The sequence below is a fragment of the Juglans microcarpa x Juglans regia genome, chromosome 7D (assembly GCF_004785595.1).
Source record: "Juglans microcarpa x Juglans regia isolate MS1-56 chromosome 7D, Jm3101_v1.0, whole genome shotgun sequence".
Lineage (NCBI taxonomy): Eukaryota > Viridiplantae > Streptophyta > Magnoliopsida > Fagales > Juglandaceae > Juglans > Juglans microcarpa x Juglans regia.
Window position 1 is genome coordinate 2,610,488 of NC_054606.1, and position 22,216 is coordinate 2,632,703.

General features: G+C 35.8%; 2 protein-coding genes across 2 annotated transcripts; one reads left to right on the forward strand and one right to left on the reverse strand.

The window, feature by feature from the left end:
* Positions 1-3,722: 3,722 nt before the first annotated feature.
* On the reverse strand, positions 3,723-10,355 carry LOC121238546 (squamosa promoter-binding-like protein 7). Its single transcript, XM_041135459.1, has 3 exons — positions 9,160-10,355; positions 8,900-9,018; positions 3,723-4,308 (listed from the first exon to the last, which is right to left on the reverse strand). The coding sequence occupies exons 1-3, from the start codon at positions 9,789-9,791 to the stop codon at positions 3,863-3,865; spliced, it is 1,197 nt and encodes a 398-aa protein (XP_040991393.1). The 5' UTR covers positions 9,792-10,355; the 3' UTR covers positions 3,723-3,862.
* An 8,496-nt stretch (positions 10,356-18,851) lies between these two features.
* LOC121238547 (metalloendoproteinase 4-MMP) lies at positions 18,852-20,371 on the forward strand. The gene has a single exon (XM_041135461.1). The coding sequence runs from the start codon at positions 19,055-19,057 to the stop codon at positions 20,129-20,131; it is 1,077 nt and encodes a 358-aa protein (XP_040991395.1). The 5' UTR covers positions 18,852-19,054; the 3' UTR covers positions 20,132-20,371.
* Positions 20,372-22,216: the final 1,845 nt, after the last annotated feature.

A 22,216-nucleotide genomic window follows, 5' to 3' on the forward strand; every position in this document is an offset into this window, starting at 1 on the left:
CGATTTAAGTTTACAAATGGAATTCCAAAATTTAAGAGTGAATTTATGAGATTTTGGTGGGGATTTGTCAATGCTACAGGCGATGGCTTTTAGAATGAGGATACTGGATATCGTGTAAGCTGGGATGGAACTAGCTACTAACCTAATTAAAGTAGTTATACCTGCTTGGGAAAAAAGCTTGGTTTTCCAACCTGCCAAGTTGTTTTGAATCTTTTCCTTCATATCCTCAAAAAGATTTTTATTGCTCCTATCCAGATTCAAATGAAGGCCAAGCTACTTGAATTTTTTTAGGATAATTTGAAGTCCATTACTGACCTGATCTCTCTAATTGTGGAAGAAGGGGTTAGCTTACTAAACGGAATGAAGGATTTGCCTCTATTAATCCTTTGACCCAACCAAACAGAATATTTATCGAGGCATTTCAAGAAGAAGTTTTCATTTCTAGCCGAGGCATTGCCGAAGAGGATGAGGTTATAAGCAAAGAGAAGATGAGTTAGATGAGGGCCTTGCCTCCCCCCATCTTTATGCCCTTAATGTTTCCTAAACTTTCTTCCCCAGTGATCAGTCTTGAAAGAACCTCACTTCCTATAATGAAAAGGAAAGGAGAAATATGATATTCTTGCCTTAATCCCCTATAAGGCTGAAGATGCCCACAAGGTTCACTATTTATTAGCACAGAGAAAGAAACAGTTGTGATGCGATTTCTGATCCAGTTTACCCAAGTAGAATGAAAGCCTAGACAGTTTAGGACACTAAGAAGAAATTCTCATTCCATGAAATCAAAAACTTTCTCCATGTCAATTTTAATCGCCATTAAACCTTTCTTTTTCCTGGTTTTTTCATAAAGTGAAATATTTCTTGAGTGACAATGGTGTTTTCTTGAATGTCTTTACCAGCAATAAAGGTAGATTGATAAAGAGAAATAAATCTATTGAAGACTAGTTTAAGCATGTTGGCTAGTATTTTTGCAATAATCTTATAACACACATTAGAAAGGCTAATTGGCCTAAACTGATGAACAGTATTAGGAGAATTAGTCTTAGGAATTAAAGCAATGTGCGTTTGATTAAGTTCTTGCAAAAAATGACCAGTTGGAAAAAATGCTTAATAGCATGAATGAGGTCCTCTCTGATTACCTCCCAGTAATATTTGTAGAAAAAGTCAGTAAAACCATCAGGGTCAGGAGATTTTGAAAATGGAGTTTGCTTAATGGTAGCCATGATTTCTTCTTCCGAGGGGATTTTGCAAAGGTTTTCGTTGTCAAAGGAAGAGATTTTTTTAGGAAACAATTGGTCGAGATTTGTAGGGAAATCAAGACAGGAGGAATGATAAATTTTACTGAAATGATCAATAACCATGGTCTTGATGATGGATGGGTCATTGATCCACTAGTTAGAGGAGTTCTTGATATATGAAATATCATTCCTCTTTCTTCTCATAGTGGTAGTCATATGGAAAAATTTAGTGTTAAGATTGGTGGTGATGCTTAGCCACTGCAATTTTTATTTTTGCCTCCAAATGATTTCCTCCCTTTTCAATTGTTCAGAGAGACGCAATTTCAGGTTCTCCTATGAAGGAAGAGAAGAATCTGAGTGATCCTCAGATTGGATTTGAGATAGTTGAAAATTTAGGGCCTTGATAGAAGTTTGAATGGGACCAAAACTTTCTCTGTTCCAGATTCTAAGGACTTTACTTACAGCTTTTACTTTTTGAGAAAAAATATAAGAAGGTGATCCTATAAACGATCTCTCCCAATTGCTTTTAATGATTGAGTGACAACCAAGGTCACGAGCCCAAAACCCCTCAAATTTGAAAGAGTTATGAACCTTTTTTAAAGCTAAAGTACTCAGAAGGAGTGGTGCATGATCCAATGTATGAATAGGCAAATGTAGAATCTTAGTATCATGAAAGAGTAAAGTCCAGTTAGAGTTAACTATTCCTCTATCAAGTCTCTCACAGATATGACTTTTCCCAAATCTGTTATTAGTCCATGTAAACTTTGAACCACATACCCTAAATCCCCTAACCTATGCTGATTCATAAAAAGGCTAAGACCAGTGGGGGTAGAGGAAGATGCAAAGGGTTTTCCTCCTATCTTCTCTGTTTGACTAAGCACAGTATTAAAGTCTCTTAGACCGAAGATTGGACCTGGAAAGGCTACTGCAATTGAGTTGACCAGTGTCCAAAAAGCTTGTTTCTCATGTGGTTATGCAGGACAATAAACCAACAATAGTAGCCATGGCACTTGGACAGGATCCGAGTACATTAATAAAGCCATTACATTACCACCAACATGAACATGTTCAACATCCATATCCGGACGCCACATTAACAAACCTCCCCATTTTTTCGAAGGAGTGACATGCAAATACATAGAGAACCCTAATCTATTTACAATATACTAGTAGTATTATCATCACATATCAGAGTTTCTAAAAGGAAAATTAAATCAGGCTGATGATTCTTGATTTAGCCCTCACACTACGAATTGCTAGAGGTCGTGCTATACCTCTACAATTCTAAGATAATAGTCTTATTTCTGGGGTGGTGGCAGATTAGGGCTCGCCACCTCAGCCACTTTAGTAACAAAAACTTCGAGCTCTATGTAAGCCTCTCCACTTTGACTGACCTTCCAAGTCCCCTCCACTTTGCGGCTAGGGTTTGGTATGCATCTTCAATGTCTCCAATCTCCAATTGAGGATTAGGGCAAGAAATGACAGCATGCAGCACCACTGCCCTTTTCTTCGGGGAGATCTTCACATCAAAGTGTTCCAGGCCTCTTTTAGTAGCTCAAGTTTTATTTCCCACTAGGTCTTTTAGTATCTATGTATTCATTTAGTCAATCACAACACTGAGCGTGGTAATTAATTTCAAGAGAAATTTCAAATTAAATGCTTCAAGTTTTTACAAATTATTAAGTACTCGTTTAAGTCATGAAACATTATGTTTTGTAAAAAAAAAAATGTAGAATAAGGCCGTTAGAAATACGCCCTCTCGTTGTATGTAATACTCTTACTAAGAAATAATAGAAGTCTCTTTTAATTTTTCTTTTGATTTATTTTCATCATGTTATCGGCTCGCTGTATATAATACTTATTTAAAAATAATAGAAGTGTCTTCTAAATTCCATTTTCATCGTAACTTTTGCATAAAGATTTGAAATAATATTGTAGAATGAAGTAAAAAATTAGTAGGCATGTACGTACTGTGTTAATTAACCGTTGAAACCGAAGGGAAACAAAAAAAAAAAAAAAAAAAAAAAAAAAAAAAAAAAAAAAAAAAAAACAGGACTTGATCAAGTGGACCCCCTAATGAATATTACCATTGCTAGCTGTACCTTAACTAAAGCTAATCATAATGCACTGATGAACGTTAGAACACGAGATGTTGTTATGTCTTATTTTTAGTAGTTGGACCATAATATACCCATATTGCATGGGCTGGTCCAATCCAACCCATTATTAAGAATCATCCCTCGTTTTAACAACTATAATCGACACCAAGAATATCAATAGCCAGGATGTGTGTAGCGTCTTGACTTTAATCCGAAGATCCTATTCCAGTATTTTTTGAGCTCTATCGAGAGAGAAGTACACATTAAGAACTCCAAATGATTTATATTGATGTTTCCAACACAGCTTGAATATATATGATTATCTATGATTCGTACTGCATGCCTTGGGTATCAAAGAACTTGACGAACTTTTGTGGCAAATAAACAATGATAAACCTACAAAATTTGGTCTCGCTCGATCGATATCGATAAATGAATATTTATACAGTTTGACAAACAATCATCCTACAGTACGACTTCTATACATATGTCCTCAAGCTAATAAGATACAAAATCAAAGAACAAAAATCAAGCTACAGGGTCTCCATGAAAGGAGTTCCATACGTTGGAACACTCTTCTTCCTCTTCCTTGCTTTTCTCCCTCACAGACAGCAATCCAAAGGCCGAGCTAGAAGCCTGCATGAGGTCTAATGTCACGTGGGTGTCACTTCCATGGAACCGGTTCCAACCATGTGGCTCGGGAAACATGATGTGCTGCTGATGAGATAAGAGGGAATTGGAGGACCTTGGTTGGATCTCTCCTAGGTCCTCCATTCCGTGGTTTTGGTTGCACCAGTCTCGATCCAAACTGAGCTGCCGAGCCAAGATGCCTGAACGGTGTTCTGCTATTAATTCACATAATGCAGCACTGGATCTAGAGGAGAGATCAGCAGGAGAAACCCAAGAATCAGTCTTAGATGACAGAAGAGAGAGAGCACGTCCTGTCGGCGATGATAAGTATGATAATCCTCCACCTGCCAATTTGATAAGATAGCATATAATTTCCATTATTCAGTTTACACCTTCCTGCATTTGGGGGGGACTACCACTGACAATTAAAACAAAAAGATTTGGAACTTTCTGTGGGAAATGGGAGAAAGCATTGAATTAATATAAAACTGTAAAGAACTGTATACCAATAAGCTCCAATTAATATACAATCTATAAAAACTAAAGAGTTAACAAGGGCTTATACCAGAAAAACAAAATCATGAAAAATAATCCCATGAAAGAAACTGGTCTCATCAGTGGGACGCAATCTCATGAGTATATGGTACAATAACAATTCCTATGATAAATACCATTAGCGTAAAGCACATGATGAACTCCACTCCAATTAATTCACTTTGCTAGTCAAACCTTGACAGATCAGGCAGATGATTGAACAAGGACCGGACTGATGGCAGGGAAGGGAATAGTCTTTCAAGAACCAGACATCTATGCATATTGGCACGGGTCTTTCGTCACCATTGTTCATATAAAATTTATATAATTAAATTTACATATTCTCATAATAAGTTTTTTGGACAATTTGTAATTTAACATGGTATTAGGCAAAAGTCCTGAATTTGAATCCTAACTTTACACTTCACCCAATTAAATATAAAATGCCATTTGTGTTCCATATGGATATAATAATAAATCCTTAAAACTAAAACCTTAATTTGCACGGTGATCTAATTTAAACTTTCATTTTCGCAGGACCCTATAATTAACTATTTAAGTACACATACGAAAATCAATTCTACCATACTTCAAAGATACATAGGGCCTGAAGGACAGCATATTCGAATTATACTTACTGAGTTATGAAGGGAAAAAAAAAAACCAAAGATATATATATATTTAAACAATAGATTTAAATGGTTAATGTTGTGCATCATCATGGAGTGTCTCTCAGAATAAGAACATGGAAGTCCCAGCATTATTGCTTTTTCTTCCTAAGGATACTTCCAATGAAAATATTTATTTGTGCTTTTGTTTAGGGCTGCTGGGCAAGCCCCTACATCCGGACCCACCCGCCCCGCATACCCTAGAATAAAAGGGAAATTTCAAAACCCTACTTCATTTTCTCTGCTCTCCTCTTTCTCCCACCGACTTCGACTTCGAAACCACCCCCCCGCCCCAAAAAAAAAAAAAAAAATCTCTCAATCTCTTCTCTCTTCTTCTATTCTTCATCACCTACTCCGTCACCCTTCCAACCCCGCAACAGGCAACATGCCTCTTCCTTCTCCTCCACTTTTTCTTCTTCAAGGTTGTGAGACACCAATGGGCCACGGTGTGGTTGTGTGTCTGAGTTCACGAATGGTCGTGGGTTTGCTAAGAGACTCACGGTCATTCGTGGAGGTGGTTCTTTGCTTAGATCTAGGGCCAAGCCAAGGTTTTTTGCCTTGAGCCATAGGCCACAACATGGCATTGGGTTTGCTCAAAGAACCACGGCCACGACGGGCTATGGGTCTTTGTGCAGACCCACGATCAATCGTGGCCGTATTTCTTTGCTTAAACCCATGGTCATTGCTGCAATGCTTTTTTTTAAGATGATATTTTTTTATCTATGTTTGTATATTTGGGGTTTGATGATTGATCTATGGATTTGAGGAATAGATCTCTAAGATCTATGGACTTGATGAAGGTATTTGTAAAATCTAAGTTGTTTGGCAAATTATGGATGGTTTGCATGGCCATCAATCCGCCTGGCAGCCAGACGGGGTCACCCACCCATGCAGGATGAGACTGGGTGTTGGGAGGGCAGAGTGGCCAGCTGCCAATCCACTAGGTGCAGGTAGCATGCCCTACCTTTTTATTTCTTTAAAAGAGACTCAAAGTGTGAAAATAACTACTTTTCTAGGAGGAAGGAGAGAAACCCCCCACAACACAAATCAACAGGTACCAAGGCATTCTGGTGGCCCTTGGAAGAAAGTCTCTTTGCCATGGAAGGGAAGGTTTTGTATGGTTGTCAAGACTAAGGCAGGAATGGGGTACTAAACCATACCAGAAGTGAGTGAGAGAAAATGGGACGGAAGAATCAAGAATTCCGAACTAAGTCAGATTTAATACTAGCTTGGGAAGAATGAAAATATAATAGAGAAGCTAGTTGTGAACACAGGGATGAAGTTTATACTTAATTCACAAGTGGTGCATGTTGTTTCATATTTGGAGTGTGCGATGAAGATGATACAAAAGCAAACGGAATGAGTGGGGAAGTGCCATCAAAACCACAAGCTAAGAATAGCAATCGTTGCTTGAGTGAAGGGCCAGCTATAGGGAGGGAAATAAAAAAAGGAAAAGTCTCTTTTCAAGCGATTTTGCGCACCCATGCGCACCGAAGATGACATGGAATGGAGGTTAATGAAACGGTAAGCATGGGTGAGGCGGGAGACGGAATTGTTGTTCTGAAAAGTCCGGAAGTACACAACAACTTTCATGATTTGATCTTCCAAGAAGACGATGACGAGCTATAGGACATCTCCACCGCTTCTATACTCAAGAAAGCCACCGAGGTCGGAGCTAGAGTTGACTCCCTTCAGACAGCGCTCTCCATTATCTTCCGGCAGTGTGCAAGAAAAAAGAAATTGCATCTCACACACCGTTAAGAGAAATTAAGGAGGAAGGAGTTGAAGTTGGGTTTGAAAACACAATCAACAGGTCTTGTTTGATACCTTTGGATTCCCAGTTATAACAAGAACTAAGCAGAAATAGTTTTGATAATGTCTCTGGTTATATAAATTATCTTTGAAATGATCTCTGCACTAAAGTTTTGGCCAGAACTTTGAGGAGGAGACCAAGGAAGATGAAGAATGGCCGTGGAATGAGGGAAACAGTGATGGCCTACCAAACAAGCTTTTATATTTTCAATTATTTCTTTTTTCCAGAATGCAAAGGAGATAAGATCAAGATAAGGCAGAGTTGGGGGACCAAGAACTGCTACTTATGACGTGCACACCTTGTTAAAAATTCATCAATTTCTAAGCTTTTATAGTCCTCAACGGTTTCTGTTTCTGTCGAGGGCAGAAAATGGGAGAGATTTGGGGGGTAGTCGTCTTCAGATGGTGACTTTCTGGTTGACTGCAGGTGGAATTACGACAACTTTCACATCGATTGCAGGCGGTGGAGATTTGGGAGAGGTTTTGGTTTCTGTCAGCTGTTGAGATTTGGGGGGAGATTTTGGTTTGGGCCTCTACTTCTTTCATATTTTCTTCTTTAATGTAAAGGCCGCCATGTCAGCAATTGGTACGCGGTTGGCGTGCCAAACCGCCTGTACCTAGCAGAATTGTTAAAAAAAGGGGGTCCAAGAAACCAACAAGCATCTTGAAAATCAACGGGTTAAAAAAAAAACTCAAGTACATAAGTTAGCATTGTTTAAAAGGCAACGGCAGAAAAACACCATCATTGTTGAAACTTGAAACAACATTTTGTTGAATCATGACTTGAGCTAAAGTGATAACATTACATCTAGCTAAAACTTCAACTAATTAGGGTTTTACACAATGGAAAAATACTTATTGAATATTTTCTTGATAGGACCCATGTATTCATGACTAGTGAAGGATTGGGTCGAAAAAACTTGACACCAAGAGTTGGAAGATGTAATGGGGCTAGAAAATGATTTTTATGAGTTGCATAGAGATTCAAGACTATAGAGTATTTTAATTGAATATTTTTATGAGTTACATACTATCATCACTAAGAGAGACTCTTCATTTGCTTGAACTTGCATAGAGGTTCAAGACTATAATGAATTACCTAAGTCCTTGGCTGTTGATCATGGAAGACCAACACAGGTTAAAGTGAAATTAACTTGGAAACCCCAAGCGTGCAGTTTTAAGTAGTCATAAACCATTACGAGATCTCATCATATCAATACCCCATCAACTAATGAAGCCTGGAAAAAAAATTGTAAAGAGGCTGACATTAAGGTTGTTGCAGTCGGGAAGTGGAGGAACATTGGAGTAACCAAATAAACAAAAGGGATGACCCCCACAAATGGAAGTTCAAGTGTACCTCCTCATGCACCAGCTTCTGACATCTAAGGGCATGATCATGAGAACATAAAAAAACAAGAGTAACCTTAATGCAAACTTTCTGGAAATGAATAAAACTTGAGGAAAACCAAGTGCTTCGAGTAACGCCTAAGGGAGTTTAATCGGTTCATTTCTTAAGGTATCTTTCGATTGCAGTAAACTGGTAATTGTAACCCCTAATAAGATGAAACTCTAGGCATATGGTTAAAGCCCTAGGGGCCGGCCTTTTGCTTCTTTTAAACTTTAATATTGTAATATTTTCAGGATTAACACAATAATTACTTATATAAAAAAAGTACTACAAGTATCATTTATGCGCTTAAAGCCCTTTTGCTCGTTTTAAACTTTATTGTAATAATTTTTGGATTAATACAATTACTTATAAAAAAATTATTAAAAGTATCGTTTATGTATGCTGGTATTGGATCAAAAACAGCCAAAATGCCAATTATGCTAGCTAGAGATCAATAATGACTATAAGAATTGAGTACAATACGATCAAAGGAAACTAAATAAAATAAAAATTACAGAAACAAGTGTATACCTTGAGTAGAGTTCCTGTTGGCGGAATCATGCGCGCTCTTCCTTCTTCGCTCGTTGTGCCCTGCTAATCTCCTCCTGCAGCTCCTCTTTGACTCGTCGAATTCTGAGACTGGATGAAACCTGCAGTCATTTTCACCCATTCACACCCATCAGCCCCATTCATCTCGTAGTATATGATTAACCCTATTAATTAGCAAATGCATGAAGAGAAAGGGTATATAGTCAAATTAACGCCATGGGATGAGGATGATGATTGGATACCTGCTACACTGCTGACAGAAACGCTGCTCGGACCCTAGAACCACCACCTTGGGAGCCTTTGAGTGCATGTCGCAGACCTTGTGCCGCCGGTGATACTCCTTGGCGTTCAGAAGCGCAACGTGGCACCCCTCCACCTGGCATCTCGGCACAGTCGCCGGCAAAGATGAGGAGGAGGGCCCACCACCACCTCCGCCACTATAAAAGGGTTTGCCTCTCTTGCCTATTGACGATAACCCAGCCACGTGGCGATCACCCAGAAGGGAAGTATCCTCGAAGTAGTGCCTCTTGCCCAGCTTCAAGCACATTAGGTGGGGATCTGGGTGGCAGTGGGACCCATCTCCGGAATATAGAGGCGGCTGCCGGTGGTGGTGGTGGTGGTACTGGTAGTCCAAGTCGAGGTGAGGGAAATCGAGCGCGTGCGCAGCACTCGCATCCTGATTACGCGTGATGCTGGAACTCCCCCCCGTGATGGCGGAGGCGTCGTTGGCGGCGGTGTACAACGTACTGTTACCACCACTCCAATCCATCCTCGAAGTATTAAGCTCCCAGATATCCCACCCAATATTAGCATTATTAGCATTTTGCCCCCTTTCAACGTTGCTCTGACCAATCATGTTCCCGCCAATCTCCATTTCTCTCTGTCCCTCTCTCTCTCTCTCTCTCTCTCTCTCTCTCTCGTTCGTATGAAAGAGCGTTATCCTATGGCTGTTATAGCTAGGTGGGTATGGTGTATGGTTTATGGTGTATACAACGTGAATCAGGATGGATTTGCTGGTTCTACTATTTAAATATTCTTTGTCGTGAGAACAAGAAAAGAATAGGAAGAAGAAGGATTTTCGAGACAAACAGGGAGAGAGACAGTGAGGAGTGAAAGGGGTCTGGTTTCTTTGTTACACACCAATGGGGTTAAAATCCTTGAGATCAGGAACGCTGTAAAGCTGCAGATCAGAGAGAGAGGACACAGAAGAATAGAGGGTGTGGGGGAGACAGCAGCAGTGGCACGTGAGAGATAGTGGGTGATCAGATAGCGCACGTGCGAATGTGGGACCAAGTGATTAGCTTCAAATGAGACGGAGCTCATAGCTCAGAGAGAGAGAGAGAGAGAGAGAGAGAGAGTATGCATATGATAAGACCCGAGGGGGTCGCAGATCGGTTAGATATCACACAGGGAGAGATGCTCACTCTCTCTCTCTCTCTCTCTCCGTTATTATGTTCTGGTCTGTGTTCCAGTTCAACAACGAAATAGTCGATGACTGTATAATTAACTCTGGATATGTAAGCAGTTAAAAGGTCCGTGTACAACACCGACCCCTCGCTGCTAATTCGCATGCATTTTCACGTAAAGTAACTGAATAAATCTCCGGTTTTGACATAACATGCACGGTTTATGCTGGCAAATACGGGAGAGGTGTCCCGACGCGCTTTCTTTGATCGTGACTATGATATCTTCTCCAAATATATGCAAAATGGATATCGAATCCTTTGTGTAGTAACAAGCTTTGACTCCCTATCTATTTATATATCCACCTAAATAACAATTTTGATAAATAAATAAATAAAAACATGTGTGGTGTCATTTTATTTGCCGAAAAAACGGTAGTACTAAAGAAAAAAGAAGCAAAGTCTTGCAATGACCCTTGTTTTCAGGAGTATATATAACCTCAACCTTAGGGAATTGAACCCATCCCCATAACGAGATCCCTAGCAAGCAATCCAGGAGTGTCACAGAGTCAGAGCCCTAGCTATTGGCTAGCTTAGCTAGTTTGTTTGATGTTCAATGCAAAAGTAAGATAGGTCCGCAAAGTCAAACCGTAATGTTATCTACTTGTTAATGTTTCAGTCCGATCAATAGAGTCCATGTGTCTCCACCAAACATTGGCCTCCAAAAGTAGCTATACTTCATTTTCACAAAATTTTTTATTTTATTTATTTATTTTTATTTATAAATTTTTTTTATATAAAATATAATAAATAATTTAATTTTTTCAAATTTTAAAATAAAAATAATATTAAAAATATATATTTTTTATTAATATTTTATATAATTTTTAATTTTTATTACAATTTACCTCATCTTATCTTATTTAAAAATACAGTCTAGACCGAGACCAGATTAATTATATCAATCCTGCAGAGGATTAACGCCCACACGTAAACTGATCTTCCTTTTTTTTTTCAGCGTAAAAAAATATCCGTCAAATATATAAATTACACGAACAGAACACAGTAAGTACGTATCTGTAGACTCTGTAAACAAACAATTATATATATATATATATATATATATTAATATTTTAAGATAAAAATTAAAAATTAAATAAAATATTATTTTTATATTATTATTATTATTTTAGCATCTTCCCTGTTCTGCATCCCTCGATCAATTCCAACGTCGCGTTTTAAGAATCTTCTTGACAATAAAAATGGGTTTTAAATCATGTAGCACGTACTACCTGATAACTTTCTACTAATAAACCAACTTCTTTTTCTATATATATGATGTTACTGTTCTGATCTCCACCTTAAATAAGCAAAGCCAGATTGTAAAAGTAGTTATTAAAGAACAAGCTGTAGCCTGTACATGGCCGGAGATAAAAGAACACAGACCTCAACGGGTATTTTCAATGAGTAGAATTCTTCAAGCTGGCCGAGTACTATAATTACTTTGTCGTCAAACGTCAAACGGTAATTGCAAGATGGGACAACTGAGAAAGTCAAATCTTTTCAACTCCATTACTTGACAAAACGAAATGATCGCTGTCAGCTGGTAAAGATACAGGCCGCATATCAGCCAATCCAGCTTGTTTTTTAACTTTCAATTTGATGCGTTTTGAAATGGAGTAATGTTAATTACTAAATATACAACTTTTATATAATTTTTTTTATAAAAATATGGATTCTATTAAAAATAATAATAATAAGTTTTAACATTTTTTTTTTAATGGTGAAACCATCTTTTTTATAAAAAGGACGTGTACATTTAAAATTTATATATATCATTTTTTTTTTAGATATCACGTTCATTTGAAAGCTCTTAAAGCGAAATAGTTAAATTTGAAGAAAGATGTATATGTTCTTTTAGTTCAAAGTTCAAACCCTAGTAAAAGGAGCTAGCTCCTAGTATATATTTTCCTTCTTGTTTGAGCCCTCAGATTATATCATTCATTTCTATAACGTACGATTCTTAAATTATTATCCAAGTTACCATGAATATAACCTAATAATCCAAACATAACAAGTACTAGTTTACCTATTTTTTGAAAGTATTAATTGTAAATACCATGCATGTCATGCATTAATTATTTTTAATCTTTAAATTGAAAACTTAATTACTAGATGAATGAAAACTAATGTTTCAAATTAGTATGTATAGAAACAATTTTGATCATTTAAAGGTCACATTATTATAAAGTAGATAAGAGTGGGACTGAGTTAAACAAACAGATACCAAATTACAGAGTTTTGGCTGATAAAGTTGTGAGGCTTATGGATCACCAGTCCCACTAAAGTTTGATTTAAATAATGAGATGAGATTAGATAAAATAAGATATTATTTTTTAATATTAATATTATTTTAATATTTAAAAATGTTAAGTTATTTATTATAATTTATGTAAAAATTTTAAAAAATTATAATGATAATATTATCCAAATATAGCTTAAAAAGAAGCGCATGTGGATTTTCTATTTGTGGTAAATAAATAATTCTCTTTTCTTGCGCTGTGCAAAATGCGCGTCATCTTTCAATTATTTCAGCTCTACAACACAGACTGTAAAGTGTTTGATGCAGTAATAAATTAGGGCAGCCCACACACATATCAATTTTCATAGATGGGTTCCCACCTCAAGATCTCCCTCCAAATACAGCAAAGATTGAGCAGATTGGCTGATTGTGACCACTCCTTGCATTCTTTTTGAATGGTCAGAAAAATAAGTAGAAAAAATAAAAAAACTGGCAGGTATTCCTGTAATTTTAGTGGTACTACATGATCTGAAGCTCCACCATGGTACACCATCAATTATTTTTTTTCAAGATCCTCATCATTCACATGCCAGGAGTTTATATTTAAAAAACATAAAATACGTCAAGAATATGTCTCTCACATTAACTTACAAATCAAATTTCTTTTATTCGCGGGTGCTTTTATATTATCTTCTTATAGACATTAATATAACAAAGAGAATAACAATATATATATATATATATCAGAAAAAATTAATAAAAACTTTCGAGTATCCCAAAACAGATAAATAAATTCAGAAAATTTTTTTTTTTGTCTGCACTAATTCTAGTAATTAGTATAAAGCACAGAATAGGACTCTGCATCTTAAGGGGGATGGGAGAGGTACTTTAATTTGTTAACTGTTTTCTCTGCCATCGACTAAAGTGTAATTTAAGAAGTTGCAATGAGTTATAACCTGTGTGGTTGTAAATTTCAGACAAAAGCCTGCGTACGTGCTTCCGAATCCTGAACATCTCGCCCTTTATCCTAAATATGTATGGCTAAAAAGACTGATGATCATCTGGTATCCAAAGTTGTGGGACCTGTTAGGAACTAAATTTATTGGTCCAACTTTTTGAAAATCTACTATTAATAATAAAGAAATAGAAAAAAAAAATTGGTTCAAATTTCTAGAAAGAAAATGATTCAGAAGATAAGTTTAATTCTAAGATTCTAAAAAGGAAAACAAATCTCTATAAAATAAAAGATCTCTATAAATAAAGGATAATTCTTCGCGAACTCTCTAAAAAAGTTATTTATATACAAATTTCATCACATATAGCGATTTTAAATAATCTTTTTAAAATTTTTTCATTATATTATGAGATATTTGAGTGATGAGAGATTGTTAAATTATTTATTATAGTAAAGTTCATCCTTAAATATATTTCTTTTTAAATTTAGGATACCGTCCTTTTCTTCTAAATAAAAAAAATTCCCAACTAGCTTATATACGTAAACTTTTATATCGAACTATATAAATTTTAGTATCTCTCTTTATTTATTTTTATTTACTTATTTATTATTTATTTTATAAACGAAACAAAAATATCATATCAATACCATTGTAGACCGGGATAATCCTTTCCTCCATTTCAATATATCGTGAAAATTTACGCGTTAACAGACCCAATACGAGTAAATGAGATTAATAATTTATCTCAAGTGTACGGTCATTGTGGTACACATCGCAGAAAAATTAGAACTTTTCCCTACAAACAAACATGTTCCTGCATGGAAAGCAGGGAGAGGGGGAAAAAAAGAGGAGGGGAGGGTTAGGGGGAGGAGAGGAGCCAGATCCTCACCTTGGACTGAATTACTGGGCTTTTGACACGTGTTCATCAACCAAACTTGTATCCCAAATTCTCTCTCGCACCGTACTCGAACTGAGGTCGGTAACTGCGAGACGAGAGGAATAAAAATGCATTGTTTCTTTTAATGAAACACAAAGAAGATTGCAAAAGAGGGATGAAGCAGAATGGTGGAGGAGGGGACCATTTTCATATAAATATTAGAGGGACCATTTTTGCATGGATAGATAGAGATATCTATCAGAAACTTTAGGTACTCCTATATATTAATATTTATAGTATACTCGGTATTGCTTAATTGTAATTACCATTAATTCTTTCTGTGATGTTTCCTTTATGTTTTGTTTGCCTTTTTCTTTTTCCTTTTCCTTTTGGGTTTTGTCTTTTTGAAGTCATCTCAATCGCCTAGACTACATTGCGGTAAGAGATTTATTAGCCACAAAGATAAGCAAACCAACTAAGAGCATTCGGCATTGTCAAGTCTAAAATTTAATAAAAATTTTAACTTTTAGTTATAGTATTAATTTTTTACTAAATGAGTCTACATTAGACTAGCTATCTTAAAGTTAAAATAATAATATAATATTATTTTTTTTATTCTTTTATTTTTTTTTGCAAATACAATTCGTATATTTCCTAGATCTTCATGCTTTATAGAAATAATGTGTCTACTCTATCAATATTCATAATTAGTAGAATAAATAAAAATTTTTACTAGTGCATGCCATGCATGTTTTACCATTCAAAGAGAGAGGGAAGTGATGAAATAATAACATATTGCTCTCCATTGTAAATAGTAGTTAGTTATGTTTGAAGAGGACTTAAGATTTACTGTAGCTCAAGTCTTAAGCTTTAGACTATTGGCTAGTCCAATGTGGAAGCTTTTTCTCAGATTTAGCTAAAGTTTGGACTTGTATTGATATTTGGCTAGTCCATTGTTAATACTCTAACAAGAAATTAAAGAGAGTCTCAATAGATGATGATAATGCTACAGACGAAATAAAATTAAGAACAAAAAGAGTAAAAATTAGGAGAGAGAAAGAGCCGAAAGAACAATATGACCATACATACGAATTAAATTTTACAAATTGTCTTTTATCTTCAAATCTATATTTCATGATTTATTTTGTAAGGTCAACGTACAGTGCAAATAATAAAATTTTACAAAGAAACTCGCAAGAAAGATGAACTCCCTGCATGCACATGGCCTGATCCATCAAGCTGACTTAACAGGGGGCCCTTCTCACTGCATGCTTCTCGTTTTTTTCCCTGAACCCATTAATGATCCTTGGTCCAGATTTATCTGTATCGATGGATCTAAGCCTGTACATGGGGTCCATTCATCTTGCCTGCTCTCATTTTTATCAGCGCAAAAACGAAATGCCAAAATAATTTCACCATCTGTCTCTTCTCACTTTGGACCTCTAGATGAAAAAGTTTTTTGATCAGGGACCAGTAGTACTTTTGATTGGATGGACAGAATTCATTCACGTATGCAGATGTGCTCAAGTTGTGGCGGATGGAGCTAGTTCGTCGTGCATGCATGGCAGCGCCTGAAGTTCACTTATATATTATAAGATTCAATGTAAAAGGACATTTATTGTTCCGTATATGATTCGTTCCGATTGCTTAATTAGGTTCTGCGTATGATTTTGACACTGCTAAGTGTGCAGAGTACTATCTTGTCTACTGTATGCATGATTGATGTTATCCGGAAGGCGATGTCTCATGAAGATACCGATCAATGGATAGCATAGACATGGAGAAGGTGATGAGAAGTTGACGTGTGATATCAATAGTATTATTATACAAAGTTTTGTTTATCCATCTGTTCCGGCCAGAAGTAAACTGGATGAAATGAAAAAGACATGGGTCTGATCAGTAATTTCAGGAGAAGATCAGCCTGTTTGCACATGAATAACAGAATCTGAATATGTTAATAATTGATTGACAATTCAATGATTAGGATAAACTGGACAATTCAAAGAATATTACAATATGGTGAAATTATTATGTTACGTACACCTTCTTTGAATCAAATATTCGAAAATTCTATTTATAAGTTAATGTGTAAAGTAATATCATATGACAAAATTTAATTTGCATAAAAAATTAAAAATTTAAATCTCTTATACTTTAACGGATGACAAGTAGCACAATTCTTCAGGTTTAGGAATTTTAAATTCTATGCTAAAAAAAGAGATTAAAAAAATAAAATAAAAAATCATTCAAGTCCTACTATTCCTTGTTTTGATTTTGACAACATTGAACATTTTATTTCCTTTTTTTGCCCTTTTTTCATTTTGGGCTTACCAGGATGAAAACCGAGAGAGTCGTTGATTGTCCAACCTTTCAGCCGAATTACATCCATACTGGTCTCAAAACATTTGGGCCGATACCTAGATGCTTAAATGGGCTTATTGGCCGCCAATCTAACCCAATCTAGATCGGCCAGAAAAGTTAGCTACAGCCTACCCCAATCAGTTGGTAGGGTTACAAGCACAGTACTGAATACTTAAAAAGCGTACTGCATATACTAAGGCATAATCTGTTTGGATAACAAGAAAATATTTAGGATACTGTCAAACAAGAAGGTAAAATTAAAAGACGTCGTCGTTTGTTGAAAGAAAATATAAATATATATATGAACTAACAAATTAATTGAAGGAGGTGGATAAGCAGGGAATTTTCTTTTTTTGAGAAATCAAAGCAAGCAACTAGATTTGACGTAGTGGCCGCCAATTAACTCGAAAGCTATTTGTGACTTCCCCTGGGTTGAACATTAAGTAGTAGTGCAGGAAGGCAGGCAGCTTTCTCAAAGTTGATCAATACATTGAGTCATTCACACGCCGATTATATTTACATCTGTGTGTGAGAGAATATAGCGACAACGATCATATATCTCAACAACCTGCAGGCCTCCGTATTTGCCTTTCTCTACTCGAAGTAAACTAGAGTCTGCCTGCATACTACTCTTCAAATGTTATTTCAATTCACGGCAAAAAAAAAAACACACGGAGAGAGAGAGAGAGAGAGAGAGAGAGAGAGAGAGCATTAATAAAAAATTATATATATATTTTTTTTATCTCTAATTTATTCAGGTAGGTATATATACTTGCCAAATAACATACACAAAAAAACATTTAGGTTGCGTTTGGGTAGTGAGATATTTTTAAGTATTATGTGAATAATAATAATAAAAAAATAATGAAATGTTAATGATAGAATATTAAATAGTAGTAAAAAGTAGGTAAAAAGTAATAATAAAATAATGAATAATAGTGACATATTCTCATCTCACTATCCAAACAAGGCCTTAAACGTGACTAGCTACTTATTTGTACAAAAATTATCATTTTCCATCAAAACGATTCATCATTACAAATAGTTATTTTAATCGCAAATCATTACAAATTATATATAACCGTTTTTCTTACTGCGATATAGCAAACCATGTTTCCTGCTTTCATAATAATAATAATTAACAGTTCTAGCCGACATGATCATCAATTGCATGCATGACCGTGTGATCAAAAGACGATCGATCTACATTATTGAATAAATAGTATTAAATCATCTTTGTATACGGATAAGTTTAGCGTTTCATTACGTTATTATCTATTAATATATATATATATATATATATATATACACACACACACACACACACTTACAGATCTATAACAATCAATACAAATACTAAGCATGATTTATAATGACACCCTATTGCGAAGGCAACTGCTACCATTTATTGGTCATAAACCCTGCCGTCCAATCTTTAATGTTCACGGCTTTAAGTCAATCTTTCATATTAGAACTTAAGTAACGTTAAAATCAAGGTAGAACAGATTAGAAAAAAAAATAAAAATAAAAAAAATTCTAGATCCATAAACGTTATGAAGTTTTGATCATATATTCACAGATCAGGAACAGTACTGCAAATATTTGATGAGAATAAAAAGTTATTCTACTAATTGTTATAAGCCGGAGTGTAAAGCACAACCATGATGTTGATATGACATGACTTGATTTGTAACATATAGTAGTCTTGCATTTTTTATAAATCAAGATTCGCCATATAAATGACATCGTAGGGATATGCTTTACACACCCGAGTTTCGATGAATTTTTCAAATAAAAATAGAGGTGGTGTGGAGTTGGTACTGGCCGTTTCTCAGCTTTTAGTTATAGTAAACGTCAACCTGATGTAACTCATGAGATCTTTGGATGTTGGAGAATACAGCACAGCATGCATGCAGCGATCGACCAGAAAAGCGTAAAAATGAAGCATGCACTGGTACTTCACCCACCATGCATGCTTCAAGCTATCCTACTTAACTCGTAATCTAACAATTCAACAAAGACAATTACCACCAGTTAGATCATTCTTCTCAATCCCAGTACTTCGTATCAACTCTTACGTACCCAGATCATACGCCAAAGCATATTTTCAAACACTAAAATCCTGATCTATATGTGCTAACTTTTCCTATCCAGAAAAGAAAAAAGAAAATATAAGAATATGGTAGTAAATTTAAAGCTCCGTCCATTTCCTCCAAAAGCCTCAAACCCCAAGCTACAATGTTTCTCTTATTCAGTAAATCTAGCAACTTTATCTTGCTCTTCTTCATCTTCCTAATTGTCCGCTCGCCCCCATGCATTCTTGCCAGAAGAACGCCCGGATTCAGGTGGATCAATTTCCCGGTAACTGCAAAAGGCAATAAGGGCAATTGGGACAACATCGAAAGGTTCTTCAACGCGACTATAGGCAGCCACATAACTGGCATATCGGAAATCAAAAAACACTTTCATCGTTTTGGCTATCTCACATTGCAGAACGACACATTCACCGACACGTTTGACGCTCGGTTCGAATCGGCTATTACACGCTACCAAGAGAAACTCGGCCTACCCACTACGGGTAAGCTTGATTACCCTACAGTTTCTCAAATTACCGAGCCAAGGTGTGGCGTGCCAGACACAGTCCACAGGTTGCATGCAACCCGACATTACGAATATTTTCCGGGGAAACCTCGATGGTCACGGCGCATGCCAATGAGGCTCACTTACGCATTCTCGCCGGAGAATTCGATAAACCACTTGAGCTTATCAGACATAAGGGTCGTTTTCAAACGCGCATTTGCGAAGTGGGCATCGGTTATACCAGTGAGTTTCTTGGAGACCGAGGACTATGGCTTCGCAGATATAAAAATTGGGTTTTACAGCGGCGACCACGGCGACGGAGAGCCATTCGATGGGGTTCTGGGAGTTCTGGCCCACTCATTCTCGCCTGAGAGCGGGAGACTCCATCTCGATGCGGCGGAGACCTGGACCGTTGATTTTGAGACGGAGAAATCACCGGTGGCCGTTGATTTGGAATCTGTAGCGACCCATGAGATCGGGCATTTGCTAGGTTTAGCCCACAGCTCGGTGAAGGAGACTGTTATGTACCCTAGCTTGAAGCCTAGGGATAAGAAGTTGGATTTGACAGTGGACGATGTGGAAGGAGTGCAAGCTCTGTATGGATCAAACCCTAACTTCAGGACTGGATCTTTGTTAGAGTCTGATATTTCCACAAATCAGGGTGTTGATTACAGAGTTGGCACATCTACGTGGGCAATTTCAGTGCTGGCTTTGATTCTTTGTTTGTACGTATGATTTTCAATGAATGTTTCTTTGTTTTTTGGCTTTTGGGTTGTGGAGGAACAATCATGTTTCGTAGACTACAGGATAAGGTGGCCGGTCGTTGGACGCCCTTAGATAGGATTTGACCATGGTAGCTTTGAAATTTGAACTAGTTTGGCAACCTCAAACATCGGAGATATTTTTCATCTCTGACGTTTTTGGTGTTCATGATTGATTTCATCGAAGATAAATCGTCAGCAAGGTCACAGTTAAGATCTTTCTGTTTGTTTGTTTTTTCCTTAATTGATCTTCTCTTTGTATATGGTTTATTACAATTGACAATTTATTATTATAAAAATAAAATTATAAATTGACGTAATTTAACATAATACATCATATTTATATAAAAATATTTTTATTTTAAAATAGAATTAAATTATCTCATAAAATTATATCAATTTATAAATTTATTTTTATAAAATATCTTTATATATAATTGTAATACTCTTATTTATTTTATTGGTTTTCTTTTGTAATAGTCAACTGCATCCTGATTTAGCCAAGTGGATGTTATGTTCGTGATTAAAAAATCATCAAAATCAGTTTTGTTTGGGGTTTAAGATCACATGAATTAGCAAGATCAGACTATGAAGAAGCGCATGAGTGGCTGCTTAACCAAAATCTTTAGGTACGCCCACGTGGTTTTATATAGATCGGATCACTATGAAGATATAAGCGCATAATGCACATAGTACTGTGTTCATTAATATTCGATTGAACATATATGATCTAGTTTTTTAATAATCAATTACCAGTTCGATTGTATCTCATGATTCAACTAATTTCTTTTCCTTTTCTGTTCGTTTACAAGGTAACTAATTATTAAATAATACTAACCAAAATTGTAAGAAATTCTAACGACCATATTATATAAAAATATTCAGTACGTAGAACGGTCGATTTAATCAGAAATAAACCGGTTGCCAATTAATTACGTACAGGCCGGAGAGAATGGCACGTCACCATCGATCGGGTGATATGGTATATATAATAATTATCAGCACACCAACTGGCCGGCTGGGTGGTAGTGTACCGGCCAACTCACGATGCTTGTTCATGATCAAACCGAAGTTATTGATGTGAACAAATTAATTAATTAAAATATATAAATGGATCTCATCACATCATGATCAGTGCCCTCGATTGAGAAATATTTATTTATTTATTTATATGTAGTCAGTGTCAAAGTCTAACTTGCGTCTTCATCAGATAACCCAACCGAAATGATCAAAATCTGCTTTATTTGTCATGAATCTTTGGGTAGTTGGAATATTAATTAGTTAGGTGATTAATTTAATTTATTGAGTTATATAAGATGAACCCGTTTCACACGTCATATTGGAATGTCCTTTGATAATGAAATGCCCCGGCCCACTACATGTCTTAAGATTCAAATCAGGCCACATAGATTATCACAATAATATGGCATCGACCTCAATCAATGTTAGAGAGATCCATATTTGTGATAAATTAAATGAGTAAAGCATGTTAAGCTTTAAGGTTTCGTTTGGAAAGTAAACTCATCTCAACTTATCATTACAACTTTTTAAAATCTCAATACAAAATATAATAAATAATTTAATTTTTTTAAATTTTAAAATAATAATAATATTAAAAAATAATATTCTAACAATATCAACTCAACTTAATTCAGTTCAACATACAAACGTATATTTAAGAGAAATCTTGATCTTTAAAGTCAATTACACTCATACCAATCATATATGTTTATTTAAATGGAAAACAAAGTATGTGGAATTAAGACTTTTGAACTTATGACACTCTATTTATCTATATATATATATTTATATATATTAATAGATTACCGTTTGTTCTAAGAATTTGAAGCTATAAAGAAGACTTAAAAATTTTTATTATTTAACGTATATCATGAGCTTAGAAAATGTTGGAACCCTAGCTTTTTAGAGAAATCCCAGACGAAAAAGAAATTGAATTTGATCTAATTTATTACTCTTCTCAGCAAGGAGCAATACTAAAGATGTACGTAGATCACAGACGTTAAAAGGTAATTTATTTATTATATTAAAAGATAGTAGG